Source organism: Puntigrus tetrazona, chromosome 20, assembly GCF_018831695.1.
Source record: "Puntigrus tetrazona isolate hp1 chromosome 20, ASM1883169v1, whole genome shotgun sequence".
In the NCBI taxonomy this organism is placed as follows: Eukaryota; Metazoa; Chordata; class Actinopteri; order Cypriniformes; family Cyprinidae; genus Puntigrus; species Puntigrus tetrazona.
The window spans coordinates 14,210,545-14,231,343 of record NC_056718.1 but is presented as its reverse complement, the minus strand read 5'-3'; the positions used below and the strand labels follow the sequence as shown (position 1 = coordinate 14,231,343).

Genomic DNA, 20,799 nt, shown 5'->3' with positions numbered 1-20,799 from the left:
GAAATTAAGTATTAGAAGATATTAAGCAGACAGTCTACTAATATTCTTATGACTAGTTGGTTAGTCGACATGACTATCTAGTTGACATGTGGGTGAAGTTACAAGTTACTGTTAGTAGAATGTCTAATGTTTCCTGAACATCAAATCAGCATAGTAGAGTCATTTCTGAAGACTGGGATAATGGCTGCTGAACGTTTAGCATTGCAATCTTAGAAATAGATTACATTTCAAAAGTATGAAATATAACAAAAACTATTTTAAATTGTAATATAATTTCAGAATATTTTATATTTTTAACAAATAAATTCAGCCTTTAATATGAAGTCACAATGTGTACTTTTCTGTGTGCTTGTGGACTTCTTTTAAAAACATAAAAAACTGTTCCTGTCAAATGTTTGACTAGTAGGTATATTAAAAATGCATCAAAATTAATATTCATTTATATCCCTCACACTTTTCAGAAAATTTCTAAACTATTGATCCTTAAAAGGCTGGAACACTTACTAAGAAAATGCATTCCCAACCGCAATTTCACAGTAAATAAAGAGCAATATATTCAGATTTTACATTTAACATTTAACTACAGCTATTCTTACCAATGAGCGAAGATGTTCTGAGGTGCTTGTCACACACCACACTCCTTCCAGGTAGTGCTGTGCATGTAGAGGAAGTGGAGTGACTGTAGCCAAACAGGTTCGTTTACCACCCACTCTCGCTGCTCCATCTTGATTCCAACCCATTTCCTGCATTTTCTCCCTGGACTGTGGACCACATGGATGCCCGGTGAGTTTTTGACGGCTAGAAACAGGAGAACACTGTGTGGGCCATTCCCAGGAAGCAGAGGGTGAGATGGAACTGTGAGAAGCCACACGTGGTGGCAGAAGGCCAGAAAGGGGTCCGGGCTGCAGGTCAGGCATGTCGTCGAGCGCCAGCCCCAGGGCAGAGTGCAGTGCCAGGCGCCTCAGGTGGTGAAGGGGGGTTCCACACACTTCACAGCTGCTCTGGGCACCGCAGCCCCTCGGAGGCCATTCCACAGTCTGGAGCTTGTCAAGGAGGAAGGCTGCAAAGCTCGGGTCCTGCGAGGAAAGTCAGCAACATGACAAGTTTTTACAGCACAGCTGCTGATAACGTCTTGGTTTTGCATTTTGCACACGCATTCTAGTTAAATGAACAGACTGATTATATTTTCAGAGATTGCGCATAAATATTCTCCATTCACAAGGCAAAAGCTGGGCTTAATTTATAGTTGATTAGCTTGTCAATCATATGCAACACAGTTTGATACAAGTAATAACCAACACAGGCCACATATTGGTATATTAGAATTACCAGCATTTAACACTTTCTGAACTATGTAAATAAAAAAAATACAATACTGACATATTTAATATACAGTATAAGTTATAAATATATATATATATATGTGTGTGTGTGTGTGTGAGTAATAAAATGTGTGTATATGTGTGTGGGCTAATAAAATGATTATCAAATCTCACAACAAAATAACTAAAGTTAACATATAAATGTTAAAATTCATTGCATTCTATAACTAACTCATTTGAATATAACAGCATGTTCTAAACTCATGTTTATAGTTAATGTGATGAAATTGTTACTGTTCTGTTCTGTGTTAAAACAGTTGTCCAAATACTTTTCAGGGCCACTAAGAAATATTTAGATATATAAATTACGGTAAACTTTTAGTGAACCTGGGAATATAAATGTCACTCCTAACAGCTGCTCTATTTAAAACCCACAAAATCAAAGATCTCGCTTCATGCATTGCAACATTGTGTGCAGCTTGATTTAAGGATTGTAATAAACTTATGCTGCCAACACCCCAAGTGTATATTTTGCAGGAGTGAAATGAAGGTCAGGGGCCAAAACCCCAACCTCAGCACAACACTATATAATGATTAAGTGCTTTTGTCTGGGACTGGAGGACTTCTACAGCAGGTTCACTCTAAGGGGGGAAAACCGCACAACACTGGCATGCCAGATGCCTGCAATCTGCTTCAGCTTCAGTTTGCATGCAGGCAGCCCCTCCAACCTGTTAGAGCCGCCTGTGGGCATAAGACTTTACATTTATTTATTTAAGCAAACTTGGATAACATCTTTACAAGGAAGTGCTATAGGGGATACTGCCTAGAAAACCTATAACATCAGGATCAAAACTAAGAATGCAGAAAATGACAGAAATTAACACTGAATATGAATTGAATAATTCTGAAATAAAACAGAACAGTTCGAATCTGATTCAAAGATGTTAAAATAATGCGAAAAGAATGGACAAATTAAATTATGGTAATACAGCAAAAACGCTTTTAAAAAATGTAATTAAATAAAACAAAAAAAAAAGAATAAAATTAAACAGTACAATAAAGTAACACATTCAAATAAAAACACATTAAAATTGAATAAAAACTAAATTCTTCCACCAAACATATGGTTTACACCAATGTCTTGCATTCATACACAAAATCGCTTAACACACATAATCAGTCTACATAAAAATAATAATATTAAAAAAATCAATTTATGCCAACTCCCTGTATTCATACACAATGTGTGATTACAGGTGTGTGTTTATCTTCATTTTACAGCTGCTTTAAAAGCTACTCAGCAATTCAGAGTCAGCTCACATACATAAATAATTTGATTTTGGATGTTTGTATTTTCTGTTAATGGTTTTTCTCTGCGTCTTTATTAGAAACACAAGTCTAGTCATTAATGGCTTTTGGAGCTGTTCAGTCAACATGTGTCCTCAGCAGCCTTTATGCACGTACATTGAAACACTGTGAATCGTAAAAATGCAAAATGACAGCTGCAGAATGCAAAATAACCAGATGACACGAACGCAAGCACAAACGTGGCGTGTGTTAGTCCATCCACCCACTCAACAGACACAAGCCGCACTTGTTAAGTGCTAGTCACACCACAGCTCTATTGGAGGGGACCTTCCTTTGTACAGAGATTTAAAGCCAGGCTGCCGTTTGCATCCTTCATTGTGTCTGTGGCTTCTGGTGTCTTCCTAAGCAAACACATAGAGGTTATTCACGAGTCAATGGCTTCCTATGAGCCCGTGCCCTCTGAGTCTCACCCCACATGTGCTCAGAGGAACCACTGCATTCTGATAGATGGGACAAAGGGGTGAGGATGAGCAGGCACACTTTTGGATGACAACAACATTACAGATTTGCACCCCTGCACCAACAGCGACCCTAAAAGGCACAAAAATATTTGGATCTATAACTACACCCGCGATAAATCAGAAAGGTATCCACAGTGATGGACTATCTATCTCTGTCCATAAAAATGAATAAATAAAGGAGTATCTTAAACAAAGAGAAGTGCGACATACTGACACAGATGAATAAAAGATAGGATCACAGAGGCTGCCGTCTACGATGCAGTGCTAGATATAAGGCTAAGAGAGAATTGAGGCCTTCCTTCGAACACTTCATCCATGCTCCGCAGAGGGGAAAATTGATGGCGAATTGCAATTTTCTGTTCTGTTAGGTAACAGACAGATGATGGAGGTACTGAAGGAAAAAGAGGAGAGTTACAGGAAATGGAAGGAAGATAGGCATGGAATAAGTAAGGACTGTCACAAAGGTTGGGTGAAATCCAGTGTGCATGACAGAGCACAGTAAGAGGGCACTACCGGCGACTAGAATGACAGAACGCAGGAAGTTTGGGAAGGTATATCATATTACTAAAAACTCTAAACACTAAATACGGGCCGTAAAATCGCGAGGCACAATAGAATGGAAAAGGACACTTGTGAAGTATTTAACGTGTGTAAAAATACAATGAAATAAAACATAATGTGCAATTAGAGGCATTCTTTTAGCTGCACTTTACGGCAGCTTTGAAAGTCGATCATAATTCAGAATCTCATACTTCAGTTAAAGACTATCAAAAGCATGTTAAAATTATATGCAAAGGAATAAACTGACATTTATTTGATACAATAAATGTGATACATTCAACAGCTCCGTCAGACCACTGCCAAGGCCCACGCACAGAATTATGGGTCATCATACAGTAAACAGCGAATCTATCTATGCTTCCTTCAAAAACCAACCTAAACGAAATTGGATTTTGACATGTCTTGCGGTCTTCCAACCTTTTCAGCATTTTTAGGCTTTTAGACACCGTCACGGTCTTAACAAAAACAGATTTCTCACTTATACAACATGCACATTTATATAAAAACAACCTCTAGTGCAACATATCCAGCTTTCATTTTAATGTATGTGTATATATATATACATGCTAAAATGCATTTGCCAAAATAGTGTGACATTAAAGGCACCTGCACAGACTTCAAACAAACTGCTTCAAATAAAGGTTGGCTTTAAATACACAACCCTGGGAAATTCAACAGCCTCGCCACAACAATAAAACTGCTTATTAGTAACTGAATGATCTCAAGAGAACAAGATCTTCTAATGTGTATCCACACTTCAGCCTAATATAAGTTTTTTGTATTTGTGTCAATCAAAAATAAAATGAATTACCTGCTTTTCTAAGCAATCCAAAAATGATCAAACTTGACTGGTCCTGTCACTTGATCACTTCGCGTTCTCGTAACCCTCCAGCCAAGGCGTCTGGTATGCAGTCAGACCACAACTAACTCAACTCAGAAACAATTCTACTTACTCACAGAGCAGTGTCATAAATCACTTCACACAAACAATTGCAATTCATCCTCATAAGCATAGCAACAGACGGAGTGCTTTGTGTGCTGGAAGTCAGGGGGAGACTGCATATCCAATCAGAAGTCTTGGAATGAGCAGCTTATTTTAGAAATGCCAACAAGTCTTGATGATTAAACTTTAAAAGAATAAGACATTAAAGACAAGAATAGGTAAGATATTTAAAATGTCATGCAGATTGTCTTCAAACAAATGCATTTTACTCAACCTCAGGCCATATAAGATGATGATAAGTTGTTAGCGTCTTTAATGGAAAAGCTGATAAAAACACCACAATCATCCACAAGTAACCCACCAGTCATTCGGTTAACATCTTGTGAGTTGGAAAGCTGAGTGCTTGTAAGAAACACATTTATCTTTAAGACGTTTTTAACCTTAATTTGTTACAAATACTTCATACTTCATGATATTGCTTTCTACGGTGAAAAGGTCATTTTGTCTAAATCTGTTTACAACTAAAAATATTTAAAACTGTTTTAAATATGTTTTTGGCTTCTGGTGTGAGAGAACAAAAAGGAATTGACTGTTTCACTAGAGAAAGCGTTATTATAGATGATATACCTGCATATTAGCCAGAAGTGACATTTAACTTTAAAATGCCTTAATGATTGATTTGTTTCCTACAATAATGCAACTTTTTACTTCACAGGACATTAATTGATCGGCCGGAAGCATGTCGGTTATTGTGATTTGTTTTTATCCGCTGCTTAAACTCACTGTAGAGGACCCACTGAGAGCGAATTATGTAATGCTAAATTTATACGATTAGTTAAACACATTTTTATTTTGGGGTGAACTACTCCTTTAATGTCTATATATATATATATATATATATATATATATATATATATATATATATATATATATATATATATATATATGTACCATTTTTTTATGCTCACCAAGACTGCATTTATTTTATTATTATCATTTTATTTTACTTTTTTTTTATTACTGAAATATATGTATACATACACACGTAACATTTTTTTTTGAACAACCACAACAACAAAAAAAAAGGGAGTACACTTATACAAATAATCTCTTCCCAGCCCAACTTATTATAAAGAGAATAGAGAGAAAAAAAAAGAGAAAAAAGAAGAAAAAAGGGGGAAGGGGGTAAAATAATTAATAATAAAGTGAATAAAGTCCAAAAAAAAGAAAAAAAGTATCTATAATACAGGTATGGTCTTAACATTTTATAGAATTTAGAAAAATAAGTATTTTATAAAATTATTATAAAATATAATAAAATCAGTAATATTGTGAAATATTATTTGAAATGTATTTAAAATGACATATTTTTGAAGCCATTACTCCAGTCTTCAGTGTCATATTGTCAGTGTATAATTTTACTTTTATTATTCAAGTGATAGTAAAAAAGTGTGAACTTAATGAAACAATATTATTATAGACAAACCTGACAGCTATGACACAATTCTGCTTCTCCATCTCTTTTTGGTTATAGCTAAATCAAATATGACACCCACACAGAGTTTAAAACGTGCATCACCTCTGTTTGGTCTCTACCGCATTTACCATCTGCATGTCTCATTCACACAAGAGCTGCCCCCAGTGCAGCCTTCAAGAAAACCCTCATTTATTCATCTCTTTGCATATTCATGCTAACAGCAGTCTTCTCATCAAACCTGTGTACATCCCATCCCTATGAAACCTGTTCCATCTCTCAATGGAAGTGTACTTCATTTTAAAAAACCTCATTAAAAACAAATTATGCATGTGTCACAAAATACTTTCAAATAAGAAACTCTAATTAGTAATGCTAATGAATCCTGTTCACATAAAACGATGAACTGGCTCAATACAAGCTACATTAAAGTCAGGTGTCTGAACTGGTGTACTCGATGTAAAAATGTGTCACGAGTAAAATGGAAAACCGAACAACCTTAATCCCTAATAAATGACACACATAAACAGCACACCAAGAATCTAAAAGCCTGCGAAAGGAATTTTAAAACAGATAAATATAAAAAACATAATTAAGCCTACAAAATTTGCTTATTAAGTCTCATGTATGTCAGTCTTCAAAGAACCTCTCCTAGAATAAATTACCTTTGATGACCTGGATGCATGATCCTGCATAATATCTGTTTATTTCACTGCAATGACAAAACTGACACCCTGGCCATCTTTAAATATTTACTCAAAGTCCATAGCATTGAAATTACATTCAAATGTATATTACATACTTATTGTGACACTTCATTCGCCTCCATTTGGTGATTATCTCGGATTTAGAAAAGCTTTACTACCAAGTATGTTTGCAAACACAAGGCATTTATTTTGATGGTCCCTTATGAACATTCTGTTGAAAATAAGTAACTTTGCACCTACATGTCTACTAACTTCATCAGCGTATAAGTAGACTGTCTGATTATTATCTGCTAACTCTTTATAGTGATGATCTCCCAACAGACATTCTACTGACTATAGGTAACTTTTCAAGAACATGTCAGTGATTCCAACCCCAACCCTACCAGACTACTAATACTCTACTAACACTTCACTTAAATTTCCTCAGCTGGTGAAGGAAGTATAACCTCTGCTGGGCCTTTTTAGCAATGTGAGTGTCTCACTTCAGGTCCTGAGAGATGCTGGTGCAAAGGAACCTGAATGACTTCAGAGCGATCATCTCCATTGTTTTGAGTGTATTGAGCTCCAGTTTGTTAAGACTGCACCAGATAGCCAGCTCTTTGCTCTTTGCTGACGTCAAATGCTGTATAAAGTTTGCTTTTCTTTTACTAATAATATTAAAGCAATCGTTATGCTATTTTGTAAACATTTTAATTCCTTTGTTTAACTGCTCTGATTATTAGACATACTTCTATCTTTATTAGACAAAACTGACGCGAAGAACAAGAGGGAGAGAATGAGCAGTGTGTGCTCGGGAGTTGTCAAAATAAAAGTTTTCATACATATTGGCCAAACAAAAAAATGTATCAGTCGAATACTAATCTTAGCAGCAACAAATGAATTATTTTAAAATGAAATAAAAACAAGTTTTTGCTGTATATATGCCATCATGCTCCGTGCAGCGCTCAGCACTCACGTGTCAAAACAAACACGAGGCGTCCGTGATTCTGCCTCTGAAAGAGCCTCTTGACCTGTACATTGACACAAACCTGCTCTGCCCTCCCGGTGTTTTAAATGTCTATGCCTGGATCCAAAATCCCATAGGTACTCATAAAAGAGTATGCAAATAGTGCCCAGATGACAGCATGATTCTGATTCAGTGGGCACTTTCCTATCACATGTACTTCACAAAAGAACTGTTGCTACTTCCATATAAATGGCAACTTGAAACTGATCCGACTCCTCAAACCCACAGTCCATTCCTAAAAGTTTTAAAACAATTGCTTTCCTTCTATTCTCCAAATCTGCAACTTTTCGAAACTTCAGGAGACTTCCAAGTACAGATTTGCATCAAAGACCCTTTTATTATTACTTCAGAGTACAGTTTTCTCTTTGACAGTGAAAGCATTTCTAAAAAAAAAAAATCTTCTTTCCCAGTCAGTCATCAGTTGCTGATTGGTCATACGGCACCAATGATAACAAAGATAATGGCGTTAACGGAACAGGCATAATTGACTATGAGATGCAGGGAGAAATTGTAATGATGGCACTTAATAGAGCAATTATGCCCCATTAGGATAACATCTCACCCAATAAGCTCCCATTATCATAAGCAAGCGCACAGATGATGACAGCATTTGATTACATGTGGGTGGGCCTATATTACACGTTCAAGTGACCGTCTATAGAAACGCACTTTTTTTATGACTCCCAAAACATTTACACGAACCTTGTTGTCTAATTTACATTCAGAAGACTAATTTTGTCAAGATTTGTAAACAAACAGGTTATGCCAGACAGACAAATTAGAGCACGCTACTTGAGTAATTTGGTTGCATTTATTGTCTCCCTAGTGGGTACAATTTATGCCAAAGATTTTTCTTAATTAGCATTATATTGTCACTCAAATGCTTCCCTGACAATATTAAGAAAATTACTGCGGTGTTTATAAATTACTTGTGTGGCAAGGAAAGTTCCCGTAGAAGGGGAAGGGAATAAAAAGCCCGCAACTGTTTTAGAAAAAAGTCATAAAAACAGTTCACTGTACATTGTTGGACTGTGTGCGACTAGAGTGGGGATTTACGTCTGTAAAGAATCAAAGGATGAAGAATGAATATATATATATATATATATATATATATATATATATATATATATATATATATATATATATATAAATATAAAAACAGCCACTCTCCCACCACAGTGACTTAGCAAAGACTTGTTTATCCTGGGCTTCTCTTGCATTCCAAGTCATCCGTATCAAAGCCGAGTTCCTGTCACTTTAATGAGACAGTTACGTAACTGAAATGACATGCACATACATCACTGATGCATTCAAAGCAGTGCTGCCTCTGTGTGGGTTATTGCATAATGTGTTGCGGATATATACTCAGGTAAAACGCAAATGCAAGAAAGATTAGGTAAGAGCTGTCAAACCAAATCTACAAAACAAAAAGCACCCTTGTTGTCATTTTGATTGTTTCAAACAAACCGTAATCGAGGTAGAAAGATTTGTTTCACCCTGGTTCAGCTCTGTGGTCAAATAAAGCGACTTTAGAGGCTTAATTAACATTACACACAATCCTTCCAGCAGTGATTATAGAGCAAGTATGTCATCCCGTATTGAAAAATGTAGCACTCTCATAAGAATCATTAGTGTCCCACTGATGCATATCAGCCAAACCAATTAGCCAGATGATTAATACAATCATTCAGTGGAATGAGTCATAATAAATGAATGGAATAAATGATTTTTCAGATGGTGCTGAAATAATTTCATACTTTGAACATAAATATTATCCTATTCCCATATGCTTGTTTCTAACGGTTTGTATCTGCTGGTCACAAAAGCAGTTTTCTGTGTAGAAAATGTTGTTAGGGACAAGCAGATAAAGCAAAATTGCAGATAACTGTGCACTTTGAAACCTAACGGGGGTAAATGTGGGGAAAAGATTTTATCTGTGCTATTTTTAAGTGTTCTTTTGGTCAAAAAGACATCTTTTGATGTCTTTTTAAAAGGAAATGTTGACCTGGCTTCCTTCTAAGTGAAACACTTCAAACCCACACAGAGCACTGCGAATAACATTTGACTGCCGGAATGTAATATAGAATTCATTATTTTCATTTGTCATATTCTCTAAAATGATGATCATTGGGAAATGACTTTACATTAGTCTGAATATTGCGATTTGGATATTATATATTTTTTCATCTGCAATTTACGACACCCCTTTACAGAAAATCTACTGCAGACTTCTATGTTTAGTTCTTCTTCTGTTTACTTCTTCTGTTCTGTATAAAATCTGTCTAATGAAACGCATGGTGAAATTTCACCATGATTAAAACCTTTTCTTATAAACTGCTTTTATTTCTATAAATTATGTGCCAAACATACTGCACAGATTTTGAGCAATCAAAAAGTGATTTTACATCTCATAATCAGTGTTATGATCTTGTTTTGCACTTTAGAAACATTTCCCATATATTTATCAGTCTTTATCAATAATCAGTATTTACCAACATAAAAATATGTAACCAGAGCTCCTTGCCTCTGAAGTATGCCTCTGTACTGTGGCTCTGTGAGCCAGTGAACAAACTTACTGTCTACTGGCGCCAATGTTAAAAAGTATCAGTTTTCAAATCTTCCAACATATTAATATTGTTTTATTTTTCAAGTAATTGTTGAAAAATGACACTTTATTGCAATCATCCAAACCTATAACCACTCTGGTCCATGCCAAAAAATGAGGATGGGTAACCTAAGAGTTTTCCACAACAGTGGGAGATACTATTCAATGTTCCATGTCAACAGGGCAGTCAAAGCTCCTATTTTAGGTACCTCACCACAGGTTTAATCTTTTATGAACTTGTTTTTGAGCCAAGAAGGTCAAAGCTGAACATGTCAGGCCTCCAGTCAACAGAGATCAAATGAACAGTTCCAGTCCTCCCTGCGTCCCCCTTGTAGTTTCCTGTTTTTACAGGGAATGCATAGTGATGGCACCACCTTTTAAAGAAAACAGTTATGCTTTACTATTTTTTCCTTTTTGTTGTGTCCACCCATGCTGCCTTTGTTTTTCAGCAGGCCACCACCTGAGTTTCCTCTCTCACATCATATGTGTGAATTCTGCTGGACACACATTAAAAATCGTATTCAAGAACACCGACTTCTTATCACTAAATAAAAAAGCATTAGAAACTACTTTACGCACCTCTCTGCTACATTAACAATAATGCAGCAGACCTATAGAAAACACTGCGCATAAACAAGAAAGTTGTTTAGAAATGTCAGTGAGATAATAAACTTCAGTTATATGCTGAATGTAAATGTCACACGAGGCCCAGTCAATAAACCGAAATGCTGCGAGGTGCATTTATACATTAAAAGATATTCTTGCAGGTGTGGTAAAAGATAAAAGTGGTGAAATACTGGACCACAGGAAAGGGGGATTGACCTCTATATGCACCCTCTCCAAGAATGGCCATTGGAAATATTAAGAGGAAGTCCTGAGACTCACCATTAGACTGGTGTGTGATTCTCCAGCGAGGGTCGGGGCCCACTAGGGGGCCTCAATAAAGTGGGCCCATGGATGACTTTTTAAAGTTATTTAAATTTCTAAAATAGTATAGTACAAAAAATAGCACAAAATTAAGAAACCTTCTTCTTAAGTAACTTCTAAGGCATTTTTGAAAGTTCACAAAGTGAATCATAATTCATTACATTTTTAAATACTCTTAGTGTTTGTTAGGAAAGTAGCAGGGGCCTTTAGATATTGTGTCGGACAATGGGGGGTCATTGAGACAAAAAGATTGACAACCACCAAACTAGAGGAAACCCTTTGTTGATAACAACAGGAGCTCAACGTTATGTGGGCTAGCATTCCTAAATATACCTCAAATGTTGTTTTATGAGCTCATTATCTTAGAGGTTATTATAACGTCTTCAGTTTTTTCATTTAATATTCGTGATGCATTATTAACAACACAATCCCTAGAGCAGTGATGCTCAACCTTTTTTCACACCAGGGCGTCCCAATGTCCAAAAGAAGTATTTAAACGCCTCATTACTTTTTTTTAACTGAATTGGATTTTTTTTTTTACACAATTTAAAGTAATTGCAATGTTGGCATCACTAAGTAATTTGATTATAATATGTTTACTATAGTTATTGCTGAGGTTTTATTCATTTACATGAATTTTCCAGGTATAGAAAAAGCACTTTTAAAACTAGGCTTTTATATTCCAGTTTTTCAAGTTTCCTGAATGATGAAAAGTAAAGGGAAAACGGGCTCTTTTTAAATGAACTTTAAAGTTAATTCAAATCAATTTAAATCCAGACGCTGGTTAAAAGAAATTGCAGTAGTTTTTTTAATAAAGTTGTCTGTTTTGATATTCTGTATATAATACATTACAATGAAATATATACTGTTGATGGCCACCGAACACACACACACAGTCCAGTTTTGAGCCTTTGTGTATTTTTATACACTACAAAGGGGGTGCGCATTATCTGCAAGATATCAATCTGCAAATCAATACACCAACAGAATCTAAATGCATAACTTTTTCCTTTAACAGAAAAAGTATGAAGTCTACAAAACTTTTTAATTATTTCAGACAGCTTCCTTTTGATGACATTCAGACTTTGTACTTTAAGCCTAAACTCAGTCTCAGGTGTAAGAATGCAGCTATCTCCTCAACACAGCTGCTGTGCGTCTCCCGAAACACCAAAATCTCACATTCTAATCTCTGAGCCATCACTAATGACAACTAATCTGAAAATGTGACCGCCAGGCAGGTTGTGGCTGAAAGGAGATAAGGAGGTTGAAAGTAAGACAGAGACAACCTGGTTGCATGAAGTGACAACAAGGACAAACGACCGATGGAAGGGACTTAATCAAAGATGAGTTAACGCACCCATAGAAGTAATCACAAGTTCAAAGTAGCCCAAATAACACCAGGAAGCTTGTAATGACTTTGCTTCGCTGGACCGCTTGTATCCCTCCTCTGCTAAAGCACTGGCATCCGGAACTCGTGAGGAGAGAGCCGTAACCCTGCAGCTTTATTGCTCCGGTGGCTACTGAAAATGAGTGTGGTGAGAGTTATAAAGCCGCTGTGAACTTAAATATTCCTGCTCTGACAAGGCGTATGGGGCCTCTTTGGGCAAACTGGTGCATAAAACTGTGGCGGTGCAGTACCGAAGAGTTCTCTTGAGCATCCTCTAACAGTGCAGCGCTGTGAAAGGAGAAAGTGACTAAGCTACTACCTGCTTTGTGCTAAGATTTTAGGATATTTGTCCATAAAGAGAAGCATTTTTGTGTGTGTGTGTGTGTGTGTGTGACTCAGGGTTTCAATGTGACTTATATGATGCACTTATTTCAGTGCCAGACGATGAAAGTAGATTGAGGTGCAGGTTCAGGGACAGAACTGAATTACAGCTACTAAAACACTGCATTGATCTGTTTCACAGCTCACTTAGCCTGTTATTCAATCTGTTCCAGTGTGCCTCTATCAGTTTACCGATCCCATATACTCGAGCTGATCCAGACCACCGCACTGTCAGACCCCCATTGCCTCAGGTTAATGACAGATTCTGAAGGATGCAATGACAAACCTCTATAACTCTTCCTTCAACTGTCTTTCTTAGGCTGGATTTGTCACCGTTTTCTCACCACTGATATTTTCTGGTCTTTTGTACCATTAGACTATTTATTTATTGCTAAGATAACTTTTCCAGATAAATAAATATTTTTTTTTAGGTTGGATCATGAGAGGAACAGGAAAAAAAATTCTTAAGGGCATTATTCTAAATATATATATATATATATATATATATATATATATATATATATATATATATATATATATATATATATGATAGACATTATAAATATATAGTTTTGGGGTTATGTTTTTGGTTTCATTTTCGGTTTTTCGGTTTTCGGTTTCCTCATTCAATCTTGTTCATTTTCTTGTTAATTGTGTTCATTTGTCTCCAGCTGTGTTCCCCAGGTGTTTTGAGTTCTCTCTGATTGTGTCTGTCTATATAAGTCTTGCCTTCCCCATTGAGTGTTGCCTGTGATTATTGTATGTTAACGTCGTTTGTGTTTTGAAGCCTTTTTGAATCAGCATTAAAGCTACTTTTGTATACTCCTGCGACTCGCTGTTAACTACAACCACAACAGATTGGTTCATTTTAATGCTTGTTTTGTCATATTTAAAACAAAAGAAAATTATAAATCTTATGAGAATTATTCTCTTGTGAGAATTTAGACGTCCTCTAAGGCCCACTGGTTGAGAACCACTGTAGTGCCTGACATCATATCCTGTTTCCGATATTTTTTTGCATGGTCATAAGTAATTTTGCATTTTCAAACCTTGTGACAAAAATTGTGACAGGATATTTTTTAATTTTTATTTCTATTTCATGACCGGGTCAAATGAAGCTGCATCCTCAAATTTTCCATTAAGCTGAACAACTAAAAATCTCTAAGCATTCCTTGCAAATGGTTTTGTTTTATTCACTGTTTTGACTAATACTTTAAGCAAACAATAAGAATGAAATACTGTTATTGCATGTTTACTGTTATAGTAGTATGTTTTAGCACATTCCATCGTGTTTAAAACCATCCAGCCAAATTTCTAAATGTTCAAATCTGAAAAAGGCCTTCCAATTCAATCTGGGTCTGCTCATGATCACTTTGCCTCTTCATGCCAGATGTACTGGGTATGTGATCTTTTTTCCCCTGTGGGGAACTAGAATGACAACTGTTGGTGGAATACTATGGAGTTCTCCATGCTGGTGTTTCTCCCACCAGGTGCTGATTTGTAGGGTCTCCATACGTAGTGCAATACCCTGATTAGCTCCTGGCTTAGTTCCACAACCCGGGTGCTTCAAAACCCACTCCTCACACATGTTCCCACTCACACATTCATCAGTCATCACGCCGTGAATGAGCACTCCGGAGTGATTAATGCAAATGCAGCATTGATCTGAGGTCTGTGCTCAGCTGCAGGAGTGCAGCCGCTCTTTACCTGCAGAAAGACTCCCTCGGCCTCTGAGACTATGGAGAGAATCAAAGGTCACTCTCATTAGTTTGGTCTCACAGGAGACAAAACTCCACGGTGGCCGGATAAGCATATAAAAGTGCCATGGTGGCCAGATATGCTAACATTTCATTAATGTGATTAATGGACATGCAAAATTTTTAAAGTTAAGACTGTATTATAGCATATCTTTGTCTCACCTTAAACATAGATGAGACAATTTGTTTAATAAATGTCGTTATTTTTATGTTCTTTAATTATAAAAAGTATTCTCGATGCTTCATAAAATTGAGATAACCTGTAGATGGCAGATGCACTATTCTGACAATGTCTTTCGTATTGTTCTGGACCTTGACAGTGTAATTTACTGGGCAGTCAATGGGGCAGTAAAAAGACTCGAACGCAGCTTTTACGGGATTGGAACAACGTGAGGGTTGTGTTCAGATTAATACATCAACTATTTTAATGACCTGACATTTCTAAATATGCTTTAAAAAGTGAAATATTTAGGTTCATTTAATAAGCGGACAAACATACAGACGAGGATAAATGAATGACTAAGCATCAGGAAATGCAAGAAAGCTTTGTGATTCTTATACCATCCTTCAAACATGTTGCTATGACAACCAGGTCCCGTCAGTGTGATGGATTGATCTGTGATGGACACGTTGTGACCCCTCAGGGCATGACATAATCAGCACAGGATGGAAAGGGGAGAGTGACAGAGAGCACAGTGATGATATGTCATCTAGCCGCAAACGATCTGAAGATTACCTATTCACTACAGTAAATCACATTCTTCCCATGTCCAGTGTTTAGAAAGGAATATAATCGGAAGGGAAAAGACCTAAATATTGAACCGCTTCAGTGATGGAGATAAACAAGGCTTTGATCAGATTACGGTTCACGGAAGATTTCTGAAACTGTCGTAGACTGAGCAAAAGCATACACAGGAAGAAAGAGTGTGATCCTCAAGAACCACCTCGGCCTTAGCCTTTTGCCCTCCGCAATGTATCATGCAGTTGGAAAACTATAAAGAGTGCTTGCAGTGCCAAAAGGTCACCTGCTAGCAAAGCCAAGGACAACACGACTGGAAGAATAATCTCACAGGGGGGGGGAGAGACCCTCTCTATAGGTACAGACCTGTAAAAAAGGAAGCCATAATCCCCTTGGGAAAGTACCCCACTTGTTTTTCCCTATAAACTGCGGTCATGCCTGGCAGACTGACTGCTGAGACAGCAGGGACATGTACAGGTTTAAATTTTCATCACATGGCCCGGCACATCATTCCATCCCAGTTTATTTCTTTGAGATTGCTTCACCCCCTCCAGTGAGACCACAGCCGGCCTCTGAGACTTTCCCTTGAATTTACGGTCAGGTGATTTTCCGTAGGATGGTCCTGGCTGATTGTAGTAATCATCCTTTTTACCTAGACTGCACCACCTGGTAAGTAGTCCACTCAATACCTTCAGTAAATATTTTCCTCTGTTTGTACTAGTGTTGAACACAGGGGGGCAGTCAGATGCTTACTGTGTCACTTTAAAGCTTATAGATAGGAAAATGTTCAGGAATTTTTTTTTCTGTAAACGTACAAGCAAAACATGGGAGCCTTTAGGTTCTTTACTCTGGCATTTTAGAGCCAGCACTCAGAAATGTCCCAAGATGCCTCGGGACTGGTTAAAGACAACCACTGAAGTGGATGATGACTGTAAATTGAGAAACAAAAAGCACAATATTGCATGTAAAACAGCACTGTCATTTGGAATAGCAGAAATATAAGAATACCTTTAAAAAAAGATGGTTAAAGTGTGAGAACAAGTCATTAGCTGTGCACAAATCATGTGTTTTTTTTTTTTATATAGTGATAAAATACAAACACATATACTTAAAAGTAAAGTATTGTGCCAAAATAAAAACCACACAGCTGACTATATAATAATGCTATTGTTAGCCTTACAAACAAAAATATGTCACATGCCGACAACATAATATGGCTTTAAGTTATGTAACCTCAAATACTATATTGTGATGGCCTGGAGTAATTCAGACCCTTAATTTGCTTTTACTAGGTTGTATGATAATTTCACTGAACATTAAAAACCGTAATAACATTTACAATGGCTTTCAGACCTTTTGAAAATGCTTACTATATTTCAACCCAAATATCAAGTCTCTAAAGCTTAATCTGCCCCAGTACCACAAAGGAAAAATATCATTAAAAAAAATAAATAATGCTAATATAGATTTTTTTAAATATCTATATGTTATCAATTAATTTTATTTACTTATTCCCTTGTATTTTTAATAATGTATATGTATACATTAGTATAGACTGAGGGAAAAAATACCTTTTAAAGTTAATCTTCTGTCTGTTACATTAGGATTTGTTGTTAATTCATGGGGTGACCCACTGTTATGTGATCATAATGATCTAATATTGAAAAAAATCTTTCCATTCTATAATCTAATTTGTTTTTCATTGACGAGTCAGAATGGATTTCGACTGCCATTACACTTTTTAATTTAAAATCTTTCCGTGCGATACGACTCCATGAGGCAAACTTATGGAGTCTGGTATCGACACACTCATTGTGTGGTAAAAGTGGCCTGAGATTCTTTCATCTTGCTTTTGTTGAACGCTCAGCCTTTGCAGGGTATCTTACAGCTTAATCTGACTGTCTGGACCCAGACTCGATTGTCTGAGCTGACAAATAATTTAACTCTGTCTGAGACAGCTGAAAAGAAAATGTCCTTGCACATTTTAAAGCTTTACAACATCTTATCTCCAGGCTTGTAATTAAAGCCTGGGAAAGCAACTATTTATTCTATCGATGCGTTAAAGGGTTAGTTTACTAGTCTTTCAAATACTTTTATGAAAACAAGACTGGATTGTAGTTTGTCTATCTTTGTTTTTGTTTTGTTTGTTGTACTTTGCTGTGATGAAATCAGCAGTTGGAATGCAAAATGTATCTTTCACAGTTCTATTCACCTGTCTGAAACTAATCTTTTATTATCAATCTCTACATTTCTAACGTGCAAAATGACTGACCAAAGCACTGAATATTCTCAAAGGGATAATTAACCCAAAAATGAGTCATTTACTCATCCTTCCAAACCTGTTGAGCACAAACCGTTGACGGCAGACTTCCACAGTATATGGAAGGGAAAAAAAAAATACTACTACTTTTGGCTGTTTAGTTACCAACATTCTTCAAAATAACTTCTTTTGTGCTCGACAGATGAGAAAAAGTCATAAAGGTTTCGAACAACATGACTAAATGATGACAGAATTTTAATGTTAAACTATCCTTTTAATAAATACCTCTAAAATAGCCTCGAACTGGATGATCTACAGTATTGGGAGGGAATTGTTATGTTCCAGTGTGTAAGGGAGGGACTGGAAATCACATTTTTGTTAGCTAACTAGCAGTGCTGGAGTTCCCCAAAACAAGTGAGTGAAATGTACAACTATCCCCAAAATAAACCTTGAAATCTGTTGTAATTAAAAAGTGTGTAACTGGCGATGTATCTTTTAGCCCTGCACTGCTGCAGCATGCTACTGCCTCGAAGTGTTAGCTAAATATGGTGTTTTTTATTATTATTTCATTAATCCTTACCATTATAGCAAAGCAACACATATTTAACAATAATTACAACGCTTCTAAAAAATAAAGGTTCGTTGTGAGCTCCTACATCGTATGGTTCCATGAATCTTTTGCACAAAAGGTTCTTTACAGTGGAAAATGGTTCTTTAAGATTATTTTTAAAACCTGGATGTTCACTAAAAGGTTCTTTGGAGAACCCAAAATGGTTCTTCTACTACAGCATCACTGCAAAAAAAACCTTATTTTTAAGAATCTATAAGTATAATATCCCCATGACTGGGTCAGACAAAAACATCAAAACAGGAGGTTACAGTCAGGTCCAAATCCTTATAATCCCAGTCAACGTGAAGGAATGCACAGCCTCTGGTCATTTGAGGAAATGCATTACCAAGCCAACAGGATCACACTTTCATTGAGTGGTAAAAGTTAGGTGGCTTTAACTTCCTTTTCAGATGGTATCACTTGAACACTTCCCTTTACATGCATTGTTGCTAAGAACAATAACTACTAAGTGCTGCTGTATACAAGCATGGAAACAAGACAATATTAACACTCGTAAATAATGATGTCACTGCATAATAAATACAAGCAATAACAAAGTGGGCCAGCTCTAAATAACTGTAAGACTAAACTAGCAATTTAAGATGAAAAGATTATCTTTATGCATTTTATGAGCATTTAAGCTTTTGTAAGTAGAGGAGAGAAGTTAAGATTTTCATTCTAAGTTATGCTTCTGCCATAAACATACTATAGCTGATTCTTAGGTGAAAGACTAAGGTGGGCCGCAACCTTCTCTTTATGCACTGCCAGGGCTGTTAATATAATCAGAACTCTCATCACCAATGATAGGCATGACTGCTTTCATCTCAGCAGATCTTCTCTTGAATATAGCCACTCAAAGAGTGTCATCGCTCACGATTAATGGGACCATAAAATCCTGCTGAGTTAGACGGTTCTACTGGTCACTGCAATGTGTTTTACCTGCAATACATCTCACTATCACAAAAATAAGCATTGTGGACAGGGAAGATGCTGGTGGGAGGGTCAAAAAGAAGTGGCACGCCTCATATATCTGAACACTGTTGAAGGGTTTTTAGATGCATGTTGGGCTAAAGAGGCAGCCAAGTCAAAATACTGCCTTTTTTTTCCACTTCACAGCAATGTAACGACAGCAATGTGTCCATAAGTGTTCATATCAAACGGTGTTTTGAATTTGCACCCATCAAATTCATATGTGGATTGTAAATTTGTTTGTTTATGTCTGTGTATTAATATGTGTACTTTGTTAGATCGGTAAGTCTTTTATGTTCAACAAGGCTACAGTTTTTTTCATTGAAAATAGAGTAAAAACTTATTGTTTTTACTCTATTTTCGATTAAAAAAACTGTACAATTTAAATTTACAATTTAAATTTATCTTAATATATAATTTTAGTTTATCTTAATAAATCTTAAGGTAATTTTCAGCAGCCATTACCCCAACCTTCAGTATCTCCCATCTGCTGCTCAATATACATTTTTTGTCATCACACTTTAATAATATTTTTGTTGGTACCATGGTATCTTCTTAGAATTCTTAGATGAAAAGACATATAAATATTTGATACCGGTGTGGAACAACATGAGGAAAAAAAAAGAGGCTGAATTTTCATTTTTAAATGAACCTTTTACCTCTCCTAAATTCTTTATTGTTATGTTAGGGGTGCTGTTAGAAATGAACTTTTACAGCTTTTAACTAGAGTTTAGTCTTCAAAGATGAAAATGATCATTTCTAAACCGCAGTCACCGTCTTCATAGCGTAGCAAGGCTTGAGATGAATTGATTTAATGGTTTAGTTGAATGCACAAACCTTCAGAGTTCCTGGCTCGGCCAACTCGCGCGCCTGCCTGTTCAGTTGCTTCGCAATGATTTGACATCGCTGACACAGGCTTTCCCTCCCGTGCTTGTTCTCAGAATAACTTAACTCCGTTACGGACACTGAACCGGCACCCTCCGGGTTTGGCCGGCTGCCGCATTGCACTTCCTCTGCAGAATGAAGCCTTTTCCTGGGATTGAGTGCTGGACTCTGCACTGATTCACTGCTCGCTGATACTTCAACGACCTTAGGTGAGAGAAGGGCAGAAGATAATTAAAACTGAGAGTGAATGAAAAGTGTAAAACTGTTGACACGAAACCTTACTTTAAGGTTCACAAAAACAACACCGCACTGCTATACAGTTTGACTCGGTGCAAGATATTTTGCTAGTCTTCGCAGGTTTAAGATGATCAGTCTTGCTAAGACGGTCTATTTATTCTCTCATCTTGATCAGCTGAAAGCCTTTGAAAACCAGCCAA

The 20,799-nt window shown here is 36.5% G+C and overlaps 1 protein-coding gene across 1 annotated transcript in view; it reads right to left on the bottom strand.

The window, feature by feature from the left end:
• Positions 1–20,799, bottom strand: part of LOC122324585 (kinesin-like protein KIF26A) — a 60,317-nt gene that overhangs the window by 38,995 nt on the left and 523 nt on the right. Inside the window, 2 exon segments of the mRNA XM_043219119.1 lie at positions 597–1,076; positions 20,315–20,566. Coding sequence (XP_043075054.1) covers positions 597–1,076; positions 20,315–20,566 — 732 coding nt within the window.